This window comes from Miniopterus schreibersii, assembly GCF_964146895.1.
Source record: "Miniopterus schreibersii genome assembly, chromosome: 11".
NCBI classification, from domain to species: domain Eukaryota; kingdom Metazoa; phylum Chordata; class Mammalia; order Chiroptera; family Miniopteridae; genus Miniopterus; species Miniopterus schreibersii.
In genome coordinates this window covers 8855526-8875963 of record NC_138111.1, presented here as the reverse complement: position 1 = coordinate 8875963, position 20438 = coordinate 8855526, and the positions used below count along the sequence as shown (strand labels likewise).

Sequence of the window (20438 nt, the reverse complement as noted above, 5' to 3'; positions counted from 1 at the left end):
CACTGAAAATCATGATGCTCTATTCTGTGAACAGCCAAAGCTAATATCTCTTCACTTCAGTCCTACAGCAAAAACACAGAATTCACTCCTCGCTACTCACTACCGGCACAGCCCTCATTGCTCCGTCTCTGCCCTCCCCCCATATACAGGCCTCGAAAGTCCCAGCCTTCCCCCACTTAATCCTATTCCTATAGCACAAAGGGAAACATTACAATTTGGAAATTCAAATTGAAATAAATGGAATAGAATTTATTCCCATATATATTCCCCATTTCATTGTACAGAATTATTTTAAATTATAGTTTTAAATAGAAGCTGAGTATATGCCTTAAAAATGAGCATTAAATCCATCTTAGAGATGGTGCCTGCTTTTTACATGATGGGTGTACACCATCTTTAATTTCATTTACATTTCAATCGAACAATAGATTTGCAAAGAAAATGTCTAATACAGACGTAAAAATATTCACACTAGAGCTTCACAATCGGTTGTACAATTGACAAACAGGCCTCTTTTCCCAAACTTTCCAGCTAAGCAAATTTATAAAATGTAATCAATGCAACAAGAAAAACATTTCTCTTTCACTTCCAGGGAAAAGAATATGCAATAAACAGTATAAACGCAGACAGCAGTTGCTGTAAGCTAACCACGATACTCCCAAGTGGCTGTACAATGGGTATGTGCAGTACAAATAAAAGCCACATGTGTTGTATCACAACTACAGTATAATTGTTTGCCCAGCTAAGAGAATGCATGCACTTCCATGCCTTGGGTTATAAAGTGAGGCCTAATTCTTGACAGATCGATGGAATATATGCAAATGACCTTGGCTTTTGGCAGTACTAAGTGCAGCCAGTGTCTGTGATCCACTGGTTTAAGGATATTTTAAGATTTTTATTAAAAAAGCAAAAACAAAAAAATACTGCCAGTTTCATACTTGGGGGAATAACTGCTCTTGGAGTAAAAATAAGACTCCACTCAAATGTGGAGTATGCTGATCGGTGGCCTTGGCCTCTTGTACTCCCTTGCCAGCAAAGGGATACATAGAAACCGCTATTATAGAGGAGCAACTAGCAAATTTCTTCAATTTATCCAGAAAAGGGGATACTCCTCGAGCATATTCTTTTTTGTTCTGCTTGCAGAAGGGGTTCTTATGTAGGAGTTACAGTAAGTGATCCCATCAACACTCTTCATTCACTAAAACACAAGAAAAGTTCTTCCAGTAAATAGCTGCAATGTAACTTTCCCCCTTAATGATTAGTTACCAATACTGGTGACAATCTGCTCAGAAAATGACTCAGAGACTAGTGAAGAAATATTCAGATTCAGAGTTGAAATCACACGCTGAATCTGATCATGACAAATTCCACCTGTTAAAAAGACAGCCATGGCTTTAACATCTAAAATGTGTGTGTGGGGGGGGGCAAGCTAGATGGTTTTTAAAACAATGTTTTCAAATGTTTAAATGACCCCATTTTAAATTCCTACAAACTACTGTGCATCCTGTAATTTTCTCAAGGCAGCATATAAAATTGGACTGTGCTTTATATAACAAGGTGGGACAAAAGCAAGCTTACAGTTCATCATAGAAATCTATAAACGACTGTAAACTTACTTTTGCCCCATCTACTTAGCATCAACTTGAAATTTGAATGAAAGTGCCTAGATCCAGACAAATGAAAAATTTCAGCCCTGGTATAAGAGGTTTCTTTTATCATTCTCTTGTGAGAGTAAATAGCTACTAGGAAAAAATCAGTGCAACTGACCCAATGAAGTACCTTCTCTAGAAAATTACAATGCACAACTTTCATGCATGATACTGGTCTATGAGATGGTACTGAAAGTTTAAGTTATGGCAGCAAAGACGAGGAAATCTGCTTTGTTCAGGTACCAATTAGATGAAGCACATATGTAAACTCAGAATATACAAAGTGAATGAAAGCACAAAAGAAAATTACTGATGCTACATTCATAGCATCTGAATGAGGAATATGGACTTTAGAATGGGACTTAGAAGTTGAAAAACAAAAACATAAAAAGAGGAGGAAAATACACCCAACAACAAAAACAAACAAGCAAGCAAACAAACAAAACACCATTTCCCACTTCCCAGACCTCAGGCTACATTTTTCTAATTAGGTCACAGGCAACATAGGCAGCTTAGTAACCAACATTACAAATTTCCTTTGATTTCAAGCTATCTACATCACACATTGGTAAAAGGGTCAAATGACAGGGACTGCCTGATTTTAAAAAGTCACATCTTATGTCTGGATTTGTGTTTTTTCCTCTATGACATCAGTAGGTACCATTTTGAAGAAGGATCTGATAAAGTGAACTTTCTTCTAAACTGGCAGAGAATCAATGCTTTTTACTTCGTATTAACCCACCACGAGAAACAGGAGATGGCTTACAACATAAAGAATGCAATACAGAATAACCCCAACACAGAAGCAATTCTATGTTGTTAGTGAACATGAGAGTAAGTTTTTAAGAACACGGAGTTATTGTTTTTATGGGATCACCTGCTGCAAGACAAGCATTATTTTAATATAAATGTTCTGAGACATACCAATAAGGTTGGCAGGTATATACATACACTGATGCAAATGTAATTTCACTGGACAAGTAGGCAAACACCTAAGCAGTTTATCCCAACCCCCTCCAGCAGAGCACAACCACGTTTTAAAAATCTCGATTTTAAAATTAAAAAGATATGGTTAAATACACAAGATCAATTTATGTAGTATATATCCACCCTCAGAGCGTGCTGAAGATGTTTTGCGTAGTTCTGTTGCACAGAGGGTTCTTTCCCTGAGGGCACATAAGGAGCTCTCGAACTGTTAATAGGTCTCTATTTTGTAACAAAATAGCAATTTTTAAATCTTAAAAAAAAATACATTACCTTCAACATGGAAGATCTCACTATTTAAATATCCATGAAATAGACATTATGGTTTGCATATCCTTTTTGGAAATACAAACAGCAAATAAAGTACATTGGAAGCATTTCAAATGTAGTAAGCGCATATTTATAGAAAGGTTCTGATATAAATTATATAACAATTATGTTCCTGTAATATCCTAGGCTAATTTATAATGTCAGAAATAAGTTAATGTAACATGGTTTAAAACTCTCGTTCCTATGAATTTCAGGTTACAGAGTGAAATAAATAAAATGTCTTTGTAGGGATAGGGAGCACTGGCCATGGCAAACAAGTACAGTACTAACTGAAGGAAACTAAGTCAAGGCTACTGTGCTGTTATGTTACAAACATCTTCATACACTTGAGTATTAAATAAATGTGTAAGATCTTCCATACTGACACCAGAATATCAAAACTACCCCTTTGTTTCTCAGGTATATTTACAACTTATCAGTCACCTTATGAGCATGTTCATTAAGACAGGTATCAAACACCAGTATTTACTCATTCTGATCAAGAAATTTCAGGGAAATGTCAACCCTCCCGCCCCTGGAAATGCGCACAAAACTTTTTATCAAAATTTTATCTGATACAATGCTGTGGTTTTGTAAAACAACTGAATAGCTCAGACGACCAATAACATGATCCTGTTTAAGCATTTTGCTAGCAGGAAAAGCCCTTACATACAGTACACCTGGTGAAAGATCAGCTTGGCTTAAAATATTCCAGTACAATTTTCAGAGTAAACAACTTCACAGAAGTTAATTAAAAAAAATAATAATAAAAGTCAAACTAATCTTAAAGAAACGGGAAAAAACAAACTATAGGTAAGATCACCAGGAAGGAATGCCCAGCTTTTGTTTTCAAATGTTGACTGAAATTTAGGTTTCAATAAAATACCTCCAAAAAATCTGGGGCATGCCTGGTTGAACACACTGCATTACTTTCAGATGCCAAGTCAAAACACTTTCAGTCACATTGTAGCAGGGCAGAAATTATTCATGTTTTAAAGTATGAATAAAGGTTAGCCAATGTTCTATTATTACATGGTTCATAATCTTATCAACCTAACAGTCAGAAAAAAGGGAAAATTAAACCCCAACATGAAGTAACAATAAACAATATTTAACCAAGATAATGCAATGAACATCCAAAATAGTTTAAATTAAAAACCCAGCAATACCATCTTGTTAGTCAGTGCAAACGCTACATACAGGGTTTTCTCAAGAAAGCTGAAAGCACCTGATTCTTTTGCCAAGTCATCAGAGTCAATAATGTACAGGCTTAAATCTGCATTTTAAAAAACTGCCATTACATTAGTGCATAATTTATCAAAATTGTAAAAACGATTCTGCATAACTTAGGAGAATTTAATATCTAGTACATCAGCTGAAAGACTTAGGCACTTGGTTATATATTTAATTACTTCAACAAGTAGCCTGTGTATAAATATTAACAAAGCAGAAACTATTCTTGAAAAATGGAAAATTAAAAAAAATTTAAATGCTACAGATAAAAGCACTGCACCACACCCCTACATATAATGCAGTAAAGAAAGCTACTATATAACCCTGCAAAATTCTATGGTAAGAACATCTAACTCCACTCTTCAAAGTAAAAAAAAGAAATAAAAAATCCATGCAAAGTCCCATGAAAAAGATAAATAAAGCAGCTGGAATGAGATGGAAATTTCTCTTAGTGAAACATAAAATAGAAATAAATAAGTTAATTAAGTCTACTTTCACTAGATGTATCATTGTAGGATCCTGCTAGTTTAATAACTGAGTTGTTAATTTTCTATAGAAGCCATTTAAAATAGGAAATGGCTCAGTTACTGCACCGGATTGCTACAAACTCATAAAAAGCTGCTTGAAGCTTAAGTTAAATGTCCAAATTCCAATCACTTCTGGAAAGTGAACGTGTTACCTTAGTAAAGTAAATTTTCTTTCTTTTTTTTTTTTTTTTCATAATGCTAATGCAAGAGGGCTTGAAGTATCAAAGAGTCCACAGGAACTGGATGCCCCCAGTAATATCTTTTTTTTAAAAAAAATATACATTATATAATATATATTATATATATAAAAAGCTAGTGTAAATGCTTCCATGGTATGGTCACAAATTTGAAAGATGAATCTCCTTTCAGCTGTTAACCATCTTCCCATTTGCAACAACAGGTTTTAAAAAGTCATTTTTATCTTCAGACATAACATGAGTTTTCAGAATGAGGTTGCCAACGCTGACAGATGTGGTGATGGGGAGGCAACTTGCACTGCTAATGGACACTGGAAGTGGCTGGCTAAAGCAAGAAGTTACCGGCAGAATTGTTTTTTGCTCCTCCCTGAGAAAAAATTAATGACATTGAAAACAAATTAGCTTTAAATGAAAACTTAAAACATATGTAAAAAGTTGTACCGAACTTTAAGCGCCTCTAGCAAAGGCATGTCTTTAACACTAAAAAGTATCAGAGATCACTAAAAAAGTTCTGTTTTTCTAAAAATTAAAATACTAGGTTAATTCAGGCCAACAAACTATCAAGTTTTCAAATTAGCCCATATTTTTGGTAGTAATTATACAAAGTGGCAATAATAAAGCCAAGAAACTCATAAGACTTTTTAAAAGGGAAATCCTTCATGTAGGTTTTAATTCTCCACTCTGTACTCTGTAAGTCTGGCTACCAGACTGAGGAATAAAACCTGACACTTGAGCACAAAAACAAATTTTTATCCCAAGAAAAAGCAAATTCAGGCTACTAACATGGACCACTTGGTTAGTTCCCATTTAGCTCTTCTCTCCTAAAAATCTAGACTGACCAAATCATTGCCCATTACATAAGGTTTTCCCCTTACAGGATAAAAGAGCCAAAAATGAATTTAACACTATCTATTTTGCTTTAAATGTTCATGGTTATGAATTTTCTATCTAACACTCACAGAATCACATGGTCTTCACCTAAACTCTGTCTCTTCTGCTCTAGTGGCTCCTTTTGGTGCTGTTGGACTGGATGCCCATTTTCCACTGCTGTTCCATTCAGCAACGGATCATTTTGAGAACTGATACCAAGCTGTATGTCCAGGATCTCCTAAGAAAATAAAATGTTAATTCTTCAGTATGAAAGTATTTTACTTTAGTCGCCAATGGAATAAAGCCTTCTAAACATCCACCTGTGGCACTTACTTCAATTTGTTCACTCTGTCCATCAGGTTCATCAGTGTCAAGTGCAGAAAGCTCTAACTCAATATCTCTATCAGGCTTAGTATCAGCTGCATCTTCTGTATAATCACCCTGTAATTAAAAAAAATACTGATGATATACCTGTGGAAATTGGGGCTTCCCTTTAAATTAAAGTGGGAATCCCAATGATTGATCTAAAGAATTATTTAAAGTCTGGGACCACAATTTTATTTCTACTATAAGTTTTTAAAGCAAGAATCAGAAAAAGGCACACTAAAATGCACTAAGTAATGGCATAAACCTATGCACAGCAACAGCAAATAACAAATACATTTAAGTGTGAAGCTGATAGGTTCAGTTTCTTTACCTCTCCATTTCTTAATTCAATTTCCTTGCTTAGAAGATTTAAGGTAAGGTGACGGCCTTCATCCAGGGAATTCCACTTCTGTTGCATAGCCAGAGCATTGGCTTCCCTCTGAAGAAGCAATGAGTTACTCTTGGCCTAGAAGGGGGAAAAAAGTAAAGTTGGCTTTCAACCACCATCCTATTTTTTAAAAAGTCAAAGCTGAGTGACACAGAACCTACCTGCTGAAGTTCAATGCTTAAAAGGTCTCCAGTACTGGAATGCTTTCTATGATAAGATAAATCAGTAATAATGAATCTGTCCCTTTAAAGAGAAACATGTTTATTGTAGTAAAAGTGAAGCAAGTGAAGCAGCTAAAGCAGTAATGACTACATACTGTATATGTTTTATGTAACAGATCAACCCTGAAAGTTTCGGTCATCATTCCAAACGTAAAAAAAAAATTTTCAGAAATTTGTTATATAGCTAAAACTAGCAAAGCACATTTTATGAATAGTTGGGGACAGAATCTGTCCTTTGAGGGTATATACAAGTCTGAGAATAGAAAACCCTAAAGGATTCCGAGTAGCCTTACCGTTCAGTATAGTGTGCTGACGATGCGGACTCGCTACCATAAGAGCTCCACCTTGAATCAACGGCGTTGACGTAAGGGACATAGTCTATAGAAACATAGAAAGAAACAATGATCAGAAGAGTGAAAGTCAGTATACAGATGTGAATGGATATTTTCCAAAAAAGATTCATATTTTATCCAACTAACCATGTTCTCCTGGGTTAAACCATTTAATTCTGAGTTTACTGTGGTTGTTAAATGGAAGAAAATCCACAAAGTGAGGATTAAAAAATACAGCACTAAAGAAAATTTTACCCTTTGTGGCAGCATGGATGGACTTGGGGAACATTATGCTAAATGAAATAAACCAGTCAGAGAAAGACTCATGTGGAATTTAATGAACTGAATTACCAAGCAAAATAGAGACAGACTCATAGATAGAGGGCAGGCAAACAGCTCGGGGAGCTGAGCAAAAAAGAAAATAAAAAACAGAGAGTGAACTCATGGACACAGACAACAGTGTGGTAATTAAGGGGGGTGGGGGGGGTGGAGATGGAAGAGAGCATAGAGGGGATAAATGGTGATGGAAAAATAAAATAAACACAGTGCTAGAATATATCAGGTGAAGTATTAGCTTAATGGATTACCTGATACACTGATAGGCTTAGTCGCACTTCCTTGGGAAGCAGTGGCCTGGACAGGATCCGTGGTATGGTAACCTGTGCGGGAAGATCTGGAAATTGCACCCCATTTTGAGATGATAGGTCCATCACTAAAAGGAATTATCGGGTCTTCTTCTTTTGTCCTTCTCTGAGTTTCAAATAAATGTACTCTTCTCTTAACATCTCCACTGTCTAGGTCCTGCATAAACCAAAGAAAATCAGTAATAGGACTGTTGGCAATTTCACATGCTTTCAAAAGACATGTAATTAAGTTTTCTGGTAAATTTAACATTTAAAACTAGCTGTATATTTCAATGATAACCCAACATCTATTTTAGACCACCAAACCAGGTTCAAATAATTTAAACATTAAATTCAATTTAGTTCAGACTTATAGCAACAATGAAGATAAAAGTATTCACTCATTTTAAAACCTGAGTCAACATGCGTAACATCCTCCCAGCCCCGGAAGCGTACCATTAACACAGCACTGGAATTAGCAATCACGTCTCTGGGCTCTGACTCAATGGCGTTCATATAGGAGCCTATGGTGCCGCAAGACCAGGGAGAATAATGGGAAAGATGATCTTCTTCAAACTTTGTTCCGCTCACACTCTCAGAGAGCTGGTTAAAAAAGAAAAAGGCATAGCCCATTAGTGAGAAACTTAAATGTATAAGCTTATAACTAATATTAAGTGACTCTTATAGAACACAGAGGACTTCATAGTGAACAATTAACCCTTCAGTGACTAGTATAAAAACTGTCATAAATAACAAACAGTATGTTTACCATTTGTATTTATATTATTTAATAGAAAATAGAATGCTTTCTCTTTTTACTTTGTCTTTTAGGTGCTCATATGGAATTCCTGACTGATACCATTAAAACCAATCAACAAATAATTTATAGCATGCCTCTAACATGGTATGAGCGGCTCCAGGAAAAAAAAAAGGAAACACATACAGAGACTCACAGATTACAGTGCATGTCCTTAAGTAGTTTATAATTTTGAGAAAAGATTAACATGTATAAATAAGGAATCAAAAGTGAAAAGAATTCAAAGGCGGCTCTGGAACTAGAAGGGGGAGTGGATAAATTTTAAAGAGACTGCAAGGATAACCGTAGAACAAGAATCTTAAAGTTGTTAAGAATCATTAAATCTAGTTTATTAATTATATAGATAAGAAAACTCAAGGTCAAAAGGTTAAATTACTTATCCCAAGTCATATTACTAACAGCAGATCTGAATCTCAGGGAAATACTTATTTCCTAAAGCATAGTATAAAAAATGTAAATGCAGTTTTCTATTATTAAGCAAGTAACAAATCTATCACTCTACTGTCAAGATGTTTACTCAGTCTGAAGAAGTCTAAGTGTAATGAGGCAAATTTGGATCTAGTTTAATAATTCAATGGTTTATTGAAATATTCATGGATGGGCCCTGGCAGGGAAGTTCGGTTGGTTGGAGCATCATTCTAATATACCAAGGTTGTGGGTTCGATCCCCGGTGAGGACACATACAAGAATCAACCAATGAATGTACAAATAGGTGGAACAATAAATTGATGTTTCTCTCTCTCTTTTCCTCTCTAAATCAATCAAACAATAAAAATTTTTTAAAGTTAAAAATATATTCATGGATGATAATAATATTTGATGTTTAAGATTACTTCAAAATAATCCAGTAGGATGAGGGGGGACAAATGAAATAAGAGTGACTGAGTGAATAACTGTGGAAGCCGGGTGAGGGTAAATGGGGTTTATACTATTCTCTCTACTTTTGTTTAAAAGTTTTCATAATGAAGAGACTCAAAAAAGTTTTTTATAATTAGAAACTCGAGGGACGGGGAATAAACCAGAGGAGTTTTTTTAAAAAAAAGGTGTGCTTAAATGTAACAGTCCTGAAACACCAGGGTATGCTGAAATGACACTGGTGCAAACACATTTTGTGATGACAAGAACAATAATGTACAGTCATGTAAAACACCATGAATAATACAGCTGGCATGTTGCACCTTTTGTGAAGTAGGGAAGAAATATCTCAGGAAGACCGAGATTCACATCTCAGCTACTTACAGGATGAATTTATTACTTGGGCAAATTACTTAACTTCTCTGAGTAGGATTCCTAACCTGCAAAATATGGATAATACCTACCTCCTGAGGTTTTTGTGAGAATTAAATAATATTATGTAAATGCTTAGTACAGTGTCTGGCACAAGTAGGTGCTCAATATATGGCAGGTATAAAAATTATTACTAATAAAAAACCATAAAAAATAATGAGAACTATACTGAAAAAATTTTGAATTCTTGGTGGAAAAAGGACTGTGAGTTAATGGTCTTCAGTGTCTCACAAAGTCTAGCCATAGTGCTTACATACTCAACAGTGTATTGAGCTAAATTCAGCTGCACACCAAACCACTGCGAAATATCCAACACAGCTAACACTGGTTTGAATGAATGCTCTGAAGTCAGTTGTTTGACCTATCCCTGCAACACCAAGTGATTAAAATCTTTCTTACATCAGTGCGAAAGTCTACACTGAACAGAGGAGAAGGTGGCGTTGGAGACTGTGTTGCCACAGGAAGAGTTGAAGAGACAAGAGGTGCTTTCTGAGTGTGGTACTGTGCCCACTGTTCTGGCTTTCTTCTTATTTGTTCCTCGCAACTGGTCTTCAAATGACCACAAGGTTCCTAAGGGGGGATAGAAGAAACAATCTTAATCATATAGGGAGCAGCAAATAAATTTAACTATGTTCTGTGGAAATAATGTAAACAATTTATTATATACTTGGGACAAAAAAATACAATAGGGAAGTCATCCTAGCCTATTCTCCACACTTAAATGAAAGTGCCAAGTACATTAAAAGTAAAATCTGAGCACTTACTTTTGGGGTTTTGGAAAGTCATTTGTATGAATGTGGGGATAACTGAAATAGATCCTGTTCCTGTATTTTGAAGATTTCTTTTTACCTTCCCCTCAGTTTCCTATCCAAACATTTATTGAGCACTAATATGTATCAGGTCCAGTTTTAAGAGCTTTTTTTTTTCTGATTTAATCCTCACAACAGCCTTATGAGGTAAGTACTACTCTTATTTCCATCAAACAGATGATAAAACTGACAGAGAAGTCAAGTAACTTCCATAAGTCACAGTTAGTAAGTGGAGGAGCCAGGATATATACCTGGGTGGTTTTACACCAGATGTTGGGTCCTCAACCATCACACTACAGCAGCATTCCTATGTTCATGATCACTCACCCTTGGTAAAGGCACAGTTGTCCTTGGTTCACTTGGTTGCTGACAAGCCACTGAATAATACCCATCTAAGGAGTTATATCTTTCTCGCAAAGACGTCTGATAGACAGACGAGTGCATCACATCCATTGGAGGTAAAGAATTACTTCTAATAATGTCATCTCGTTGGTACATAGGTGGACGCCAGATGCGCCTGCTGTCGTACACAGGAGCATACATTCCAGAAGGTACTGGAGGAACTGGTCCATATGGCTGCGGAGGAGGGGGCTGGTAAGGAGAATTCATTCGATCTCGAGGGGAAAATGTACTGTAATGATCGGCATATGGCATGGAAGCAGGTGGGAGGGAGGACTCTGGAACATTACTGGGCCTCACAAAGCGAGGAACACAGGGAGCCACACCAGCTGGTACCGTTGGAGGTGCTGGGTAGTATCCTTAAAAATTGGAAAGAGGAATATTTAATGTAATCTTAGTAAAATCCAACATTTTTAATGGTTTAAATCTAAAGCAGTCTTTAATGTGGGAAAATAAAATAAGCTTTGACCTTACTTTAGTTACCCCTGCTTTTGAAAGAAACTACATCTTTTCAAGACACCACTATATGAAAATCATTAATGTTCATTACTTTGTTACACTGCTCTCTAAAAACACATGACAGAGCTATTAACAGATGGTTAGGAAATTTCCTTCTAGGGCTTCTATTGCCACAGGTTTTGAATTAAGTAATTATAGTTACATCTTTGATTCTTAACCTTTTTGGGAGCCGAGGTTAAAACCTTTTTCAAAATCTAAATAAGCTGTGTGTTGTCTTTCCAAAATTACACCTAAGTATATAAACCAAACATTTTGCATATCATTTCAGGGGATTTACAGAACGCCCTGAAGCTCATCCATGGACCCTGTATTTGATTCATAAGAATGACAACTTTAAAACTATTTGTATGTAGAATTATATATTCTTAGGGCAGAAAGAAAACTTAGGGGTCATGAAGTTCAAAGGATTATTTTTTAAATGCAAATATTCTAGATAGAAACAAATGATTCACTTACTTATCTAAGGGTAACAACTGTTGTATTAGTTTCTTTTTTCTTAGAATTGTCTAAAATTACTTACCTGTCTGTGGGTACTGTGGGACTTCAAAGGGTATCTGAGTCCTTGGATCTTGAAAATACTGAATGCTTTCAGAATGCTGAGGATATACTGGTACTCTAGTTATAAATGGGCTGGATTTTGGAGGCACAGAATTCAGCTCTGTTCCAATATTAGAAGGCCCAGCTGAGGTAGCCACTACATTACTTACAGGAGTCTTGGGTGGAGAACCAATTTTACTGGAGAGAAAATTTAACAGAAAGCAAATGATAAATCACTGTCTGTGACTCTTTAAGTCTTCCTCAGTAGGAATTTTTCATAGGATTATATAGTGAAACAACTAATAGAAAGATACTTTAGGTATTTCCATAGTTACAAATAAGGCAATGAATGACATTGCCACCTTACATTGCTAATTCACAACATCAAAGTAACAGGTCTCTGATGAGAACAAAAAGAAATACAAACCCCAAGCACTAATGTGGCCCATCAGTCCCTTTTTATTTGTTTTTTTGAACAAAAATTTTTCCTTTTGGAAATTTAAAAAATTCCTTTTCAATAAATTCATAACAGAAATAATAGGGCCTACCAGTAGTATTCTTTGGGACAAAGGAGACAGACATGAAAAGGAAGAGTTGTTCTATTAAGAGTTAGGTTAGCTGAAATATAAACACACCGAAATATAACACCATTTTGTTAACTGCTGTCTCCCCAAGACCTAGAACAGTTCCCAGCACACAGAAGGCACTAAGTAAATATTTGTTGGACAAATGAAATAGTTCTTGCCACATAGTAAATATCTGTTGGATGAACAAAACTCCAATGAAATGGTTACTCACTAAGTTAATGCAAAATATACAAACTTTTTATCTTTTCTAAAAAACAAACAAAGGATTTTCTTTGCTGAGCCATCAAGCAATCAGCTCCACAGGATCTCATCATAGCTTTTAAGAAGTCAAACTTTTAGCCCTGGCCAGGTTGCAGGTTTGATCCCTGGTCAGGGAACATGTAAGAATCAATCAATGAATACATAAATAAGTGGAATAATAAACTGATGTCTCTCTCTCTCTCTCTCTCTCTCTTCCTCCCTCTCTCTAAAATCAATAAATAAAAATTTAAAAAGTCAAACTTCTCCCAGAAGCTAAAAGTTCATTGCCACCAAACCAGTAGCCCGGGTTACAGGCTTGATACTCAGTCGGGGGTGTGCAGGAGGCAGCCGATCAATGACGACTCTCTTATCATTAATGTTCCAACTCTCTCTCCTTCTCCCTTCTTCTCTCTGAAATCAATATATATATATTTGAATTATCACATGTCTAAGTGCTGCTTAAGTTTGGCTTCTTTTCATAATTTTTAAAATTTTTCAATTAGAGTTGATATACAATACTGTATTAGTTTCAGGTGTACAACATAATCATTAGACATTTATATAACTTACAGTGATCACCCCATAAGTCTGTCCATCTCACACCATTCATCATTACAATATTATTGGCTATATTTCCTAAGGGTAACAACTGTTGTATTAGTTTCCAACCAAAAAACCCAGGGTGGCTGAATGGATAAGAAAACAAGATCCTTACATATGCTGCCTACAAGAGGCTCACTTCTGATGGAAAGACACACACAGGCTGAAAGTAAAGGGATGGAGAAAGGTATTTCATGAAAATGAAAACAAACAAACAAAAGCTGAGGTAGCAATACTTACACCAGACAAAACAGAATTTAAAACAAAGGCTATAACAAGAAACAAAGAAGGACCCAGCAATTCCACTCTGGGTATTTATCCAAAGAAACTCAAACACTAATTTTAAGAAACATATGCACCCGTATGTTTGTTGCAGCATTATTTATAACAACTAAGACATGGAAGCAACCTAAGTGTCCCTCAATAGATGAATGGGTAAGGAAGACATGGAACATATATACAATGGAATATTACTCAGTCATAAAAAAGAATGAAATCTTGCCATCTGCAACAACATGGTGGACCCAGAGGGTATTATGCTAAGTGAAATAAGTTAGACAGAAAAAGGCAAATACCATAAGATTTCCCTTATATGTGGAATCTAAAATAAAAAGTTTTTTAAATGAACAAAACTGAAGCAAACTCATAGATACAGAGAACATTTTGATGCTTGCCTGATGGGAGGAGAGTTGGGGTGATGGGTGAAAAGGCAAACAGGATTAAGAAGTACAAATTGGTAGTTGCAAAATAGTCATGAACATGTGAAGTACAGCATAGGAAATATAGCCAATAATATTGTAATGATGAATGGTGTGAGATGGACAGACTTATGGGGTGATCACTGTAAGTTATATAAATGTCTAATGATTATGTTGTACACCTGAAACTAATACAGTATTGTATATCAACTCTAATTGAAAAATTTTAAAAATTATGAAAAGAAGCCAAACTTAAGCAGCACTTAGACATGTGATAATTCAAAGAAATGATATTGTTAATGATGCAGGAATTCAATATGTTGTATCTTAAGTAGATTAGAAGAGTTTTCTCAAACTAGAGAAGCCCTTTTAAAGCTGGAGTATAAACAACCAGGAGAATGGGCTGCTTTTAAGTCTTGCCCAGCACATTGGTCTAGATGTTTACGTCTGTGTATAACTGTGTATTAAAATGTAGAAAATAAAGAACTGTGGGGTAATAATATTAGGTAGAAATGTATTGGCTTAGAGTTTAAAGATATTTTAGAGCTGTATTTAGTCTTTGAAGTTAAATAAAGGCAACAAAGGAAATGATTAGGATTTCCTTATAACAATAATACTCCTTATAACAGTAACACTTATTGAGCAATTACTGAGCACATTCTAGCACTATGCTAAGTGTTTTTACATAGATTATCCGGTTCTTCCACGTCAAAATGTTATATGGGTAAGTACTTTGAGATGACAATTTCTTAGATGTATCAAGAAAAAGGCATCAAAATCCATGACAATGTTCATGGCATCATGAAATCATGCAAGTCATCTCCAAAATTCAGATTTAAGGAAAAAGCCAATTTTCAGTCAGACAGCTAGATCACTATAGCTATAGATGACTTTCAGGATTCTGGGCTCTCCTTTGCTGCAGCCCCTCTCATACCTACATGCTTATGCCCCTTCCTCTATCAATAAGATCCCTCCTTCCTAACTATCCGTATTTCTAGAACTAGCTCATCGCCTTAACCTCTGAGAACCCTTTCACTGTAACTCCCTGTAAAGTTAGTTTTTCTTTTTTTTTTAATGTGTCAAAAACACTTGGAACACAACTCCATTATAGTACCTTTCAGAATATATTATATGGTATCTGTTTACATCTCTCAAATTACACCAGAAGACCTTTAGAGGCAGGGAGTATATCCAGTTCATTTTCATTACTACACCAGTTGGCCTGATGTTTGGCACATAGTAGAAGATCATAATTCTTGATTGAGTAAATAAATGATTTATTTATGTTAATTTATTTTTAAAAGTTTCCCCTGGTCCGTCATTTTAAAAATGAGATATAATTTACCCTTTTAAGGTATGCACTTCAGTGATTTTGGGATAGTCACAAGGTTATGCTATCATTACCATTATCCAATTCTGAAACATTTGCATTGCTCCTGAGAGAAACTTGTGCTCATTAGCATTCACTCCCAGTCCCCCTACATACACCCCCGTCCTAGCCCCCAGAAACCACTAAGCTACTTTCTGTCTACATAGATTTGCCTATTCTGGACATTGAAATAAATGGAAATATACACTATGTGGCCTTTTGTATCTAGCTCCAATATTGCTTCATTTATGTAAATGCTGTCTTCAAGACTATATCATCATAAGTTTCTACAAGACAGAGATATCTTATACATTTATATATCTCATGTATTTTCATGTGTGCCAAGAACAGATCTCAGAATGAGTGCACAAGTAACATTTGCTACCTAGACAATGTTCTCTGATATAGCATTTCTAAAATCTCAGCCAGGAAAGACTGTATAAACAAATTCCCCCATCACATGCTAATTGCAGAAATAAAGAATATAAATGCTTACTTACTCATCATTTTAACTATATGAAATCATCAGCAATTTACTGTGTATCTAGCATAAAGTTTTTTTTCCTAAAAGGCATATAATAGATACTGACACACTATTGGTGATAAATTCTGAACATGCTTTAACTCAGATTTTAAGATAAAAGAATAACAAAGCATGAGATTTTAGAGGTGAAAGTAAATTTTTAGATCATCTGAAAGTTTTAAAACTTTTTCTTAAAGCACCAAAACCCCTTTGCCAAATTAAATCTTATGCTGAAATCCAACAGTAATAATGGAGATAATAATACTAATAGCAGATATTTATTAAGTGCTATGTGGCAGGTGTTGTTCAAAGCACACAGAAGTATTAAGTCATTTAATCCTCAGAATAGTAGGTCTTATTATTATACTAATTTTATGGGTGAGTAAACTGAGGAAAACAGATTAAGTAACTGGCCTAAGGTCAAACAGCTAGGAAACAGTGAACCAGAATCTGAACCCAGAGTCTGGCTCTGAAGATTTCCCTCTTAACTCCCACACACCATTACAGAGTATAACCAAGAATTGTTTTGGTTGAAGCAGGAACTCAAGCATCTCACCTGCTTAAGTTCCTTTATGGTACACCTCTATGGACTTAATCCTGAATTTCAAGGGAAGAAGGTGTGAAAAAACCCAATTCTGGTCCAACCTCTTCAGCTTACAGTCAAGGGAAACAAAACCAAGTTAAAGTGACTTCCCAAAGTCACAAAGCTATTGTTAAAGAACCAGGACTAGAACTCAAATTTTTTGATATTTGGTGCTTTTTCTACATGAAATATTTGGCATAAAAATTCTATTAACTGCTCTTCCTCAGGAAAAATAAAAATACTCAGGCATTTATAAAAAGTCTAAGTAACTCATATGAAGCATTTTGCCTATTACTTACTTTTCAGTTACAGCCTCTGAAGAAGGCCCAGCAGCATTCTGACCATTAGTGCCAACCTTCCCCACTTTCTTCACAGTCTCCAGAGCTCTTAATGCACTGTCAGCATTACGTGGGATTAGCTGGGAAACACTGTTTTCTGCATTGGAAATTCCGTTTGTACTTGGAACAATTTTCCCCGTTGTTTCAGTACTTCCTATGACAGAAATGACATTTCCGGCTGTGGTTGTGACAGTGTTGTTTACACCAACTTTATTTAGAAGAGGAAACGTTCTTACAGTTGCATTGATCTTTTTGTTCCTCAAACGATACCTGTTTTAAAAACAATCAATGTATCAGTGAATATTTCACTAAATCTTAAAAAAAAAAAAGGCAATGGGAAAAGACTTAAAAAGGAGGAAACAGCTTTGAAACAGTTTCTTCAGCTAACTATCATATACAGTCTACATCAAACTCTGCTGTAATAGATGCCATATGAAAATACATGCCATTCACCTACACACATGCACACGTGAACACACACACATTTGTGTATATATAGGCACATAATATAGCAAGCAAAGTACACATAGATTCAAAGAAGCCTTCTGAGGGAGTGGAAAGAGATCCTTTTGGAAATTTTGTCCAACTGGAATATAAAGTGCACTAAGTAAAAAATAAAAGAAACCATACAAAATTTAGTTAGGAATATAGAGTAAAGAGAAAGGTATACAAGAGTTGAAAAAAATTATCTGTTGTTACCAAATTGTTACATATTATATAATTTTAAAGAAATAAAAAAACTAAAACTCATTTTTAAACAAACATTTGTTTATGAAATGATATCAGAAAGGCAGGCACAGACTCAGTGTTGCAGGGTTTTAAAGCCACTATCTAGATTTTATCTACGTTTCTCATTATCTACAGTGAGTCTTATGACAAAGCTCTCCCTGTTTTGTGGGAAATAATGGGATTGGGATGGGCAAGAGTAGCTGTAAGACTAGTTCGAAGGCAACTGTGGATCAACAAAAGGGGATGATAGCTTGGACTCTAAGAATGGAAAGATGAAGAGTTGAGAAATATATAGGAAACTGAACTGATAGAACTTAGTGACTAAGACAAGCAGGTAAAAGAAAGCTGACAAAAATGATTCCTATAGCATGACATGAATTAACTGGTTGGACCAGGGTACACTGGGGGAGAGCAAAATGGAAGATAGAAGAGGAGGATGCTTGGGAGTAGAAAATGAACTCCAATTGAGTTTAAAGTGTCTAAAAACAGCCCTGTCCGGTTTGGCTCAGTGGTGAGAGCGTTGGCATACAGACTGAAGGGTCCCAGGTTTGATCCCAGTCAAGGGGACATACCTCGATCCCCGGACCCAGTCAGGGTATAAGCAGGAGGCACCCAATTTCTCTCTCTCTCACATCAATGTTTCTCTCTGCCCCCCCTTCCCACTCTCTCTAAAAGGCAATAGAAAAATATCCTCAGGTGAGGATTAACAAAAACAAAAACTGTCTAAAAACACAAAGGAGAGGTCCCTTAAGAATTGATACACAGGCCAGTTGTTCAGAAAGGTTGAGATCAATTTTTTGGTGAAATCTCAATGATGAAGGTTCTGGTTAAAAAACAAAACAAAAATTTAGACAACACATAATATGGCTTATATGCATTTACTTTTATGTTTGGGGTAAGTGGACACAGAAAAAGGAATTACCCATAGAAGAGGAGAAAAACAAAAGAAGATAAAAAAGAATTTTAAAAAGACAAAAGTCATAAAAAGAAAATCTGCATTACTATTTTACCTGGGCCTTTGCTGTTATCTTCAAATGAACCTGAGCAAATAAGACTGCACACAGGGGTATTTTCATTCTACACAGGTGTGTAGCAGAAACGTGAATTTCAGCTATACACTGGTCTAAAATACGAACCCTGAATAAGGTTCTAAGTCACTTATTAGGTTAGTCTGGCTCCCAGAAGCAACAAGGTAGTTAACTGCATCTTGGAAACTCAGTGCAAACTTTAAGACTGTATCTAACACTTTCATAATGACCCAAAATAAAACCCATATGCAAGAGAATTCTCATAACTTACTTTTCAAGCTCTTCCTGAGAATGGGCAAAAGTACAATTTGTTCCTCGTGGACACCCTCCTTGCTGTCTTAGATCTCGGCACATGCTAGTCTTATATTTGCTGTTTGGCTGGGGCTACAAAAAGAATCAGTGTGTGGAAAAGTGAAGATTCCAGGTGTTACTCACTCTTGGGACTTAAAAATGTCATGATTATACCTTAAATTCTTTTTCACATTAGACATGTAACTTTGTGCTGAAACAGTTACCATTCCATTGTTTCCTGTTGTTATGTGGCATAACCCTGAGTTGGCATTTTGGACATTCCTTCTGGAGATTATCAGAAACTGGTTCAAATGTTATGTCTATGTATTTGTAAGGCAACACAAAGCCCATAAAAAAAACAAGATTTTCTCATCAATTCACTACTGTGTTAAAATTATGATACCAAAACCAAACAAAAACTTCTAAAAAGCATTTAAAGGTAACAAGCTTGTTCACTTAAGCTTTCCCAGGATATGTAGAAAATGGTTCCCCTGAAAGTGAAAAATTAAGAAATATTTGTCAACTTGAGGGTACAACTCTCTTTTAGGCTGGGAGTTAAGATCACATAATGAGGCAAAATAGAAAAACCTCATCATACCTGCTATAATTTGCATAAAAATCTAAAATGTCATTGTTATTTTTGTGACCTTAATAAAGATGAAACATTTCTCTTTTAGTTAATATTTGAATATTAGAATGTCTTCTAATGGAATAAGGGTAGAAGATTGGAAAGATCATTTTGGAGTAGATTTGAACCCCACTCTGTCACTTACTGCAACCATGACTTTAGACATGTTATTCAACCATTTTAAGCTTCAACTTGGGAACAGCAACTATCTTGCAGGTGATTGTGAGAATTAGAAATAATATATGTAAAATAATGAACATAGGGACTTGCTCATAGCAACTTAATAAATAAATGTAACCCTGGCAGGTGTGGCTTAGTGGTTAGAGAGTTGGCCCATGCACCAAAGGGTCATGGGTTCAATTTCTGGCCAAAGGCACATACCTGGGTTGCAGGTTCCACCCCTGGCTCCAGTCATGGTGCATGCAGGATGCAACCAATTGATGTCTCTCTCTTACATCAATGTCTCTCTCTTTCTCTCCCTCCCTCCCACTCTCTCTAAAAAAAAAATCAATGGAAATATCCTCAGGTGAGGATTAACAACAATAAGTAAACAAACAAATAAATAAATAATAGATAGATGTTATTGTTAGAATAAAGGAGTTATACCTTAAATAACTTCTTCTAAAGTACACTGAAAATTTGTTTTAAAAAATACTTTTATTGATTACTTTAGAGAGAGAGGAATAGAGAGTGACAGAGAAAGGAAAACATTGATAGGCTGCTCAATCCTGGGGATTGAGCCTGCAACCCGGGGCAT

The 20438-nt window shown here is 35.6% G+C and overlaps 1 protein-coding gene across 4 annotated transcripts in view; it reads right to left on the bottom strand.

Annotated features, from left to right (window-relative positions):
• Positions 1–228: 228 nt before the first annotated feature.
• Positions 229–20438, bottom strand: part of RC3H2 (ring finger and CCCH-type domains 2) — a 40264-nt gene continuing 20054 nt past the window's right edge. For 2 of the 4 annotated variants that reach the window (XM_081152360.1, XM_081152363.1), the window contains 13 exons: positions 19034–19146; positions 16967–17275; positions 12051–12265; positions 10940–11370; positions 10203–10373; positions 8156–8302; positions 7664–7877; positions 7038–7122; positions 6685–6766; positions 6467–6601; positions 6103–6210; positions 5859–6007; positions 229–5266 (listed from right to left, as the gene is read on the bottom strand). In XM_081152360.1, the coding sequence (XP_081008486.1) occupies positions 5068–5266; positions 5859–6007; positions 6103–6210; positions 6467–6601; positions 6685–6766; positions 7038–7122; positions 7664–7877; positions 8156–8302; positions 10203–10373; positions 10940–11370; positions 12051–12265; positions 16967–17275; positions 19034–19146 (2358 nt within the window). In that variant the 3' untranslated portion in view covers positions 229–5067. The remainder of the gene's footprint in view (positions 5267–5858; positions 6008–6102; positions 6211–6466; positions 6602–6684; positions 6767–7037; positions 7123–7663; positions 7878–8155; positions 8303–10202; positions 10374–10939; positions 11371–12050; positions 12266–16966; positions 17276–19033; positions 19147–20438) is intronic. The other 2 variants (XM_081152361.1, XM_081152362.1) reach the window with 2 other exon arrangements.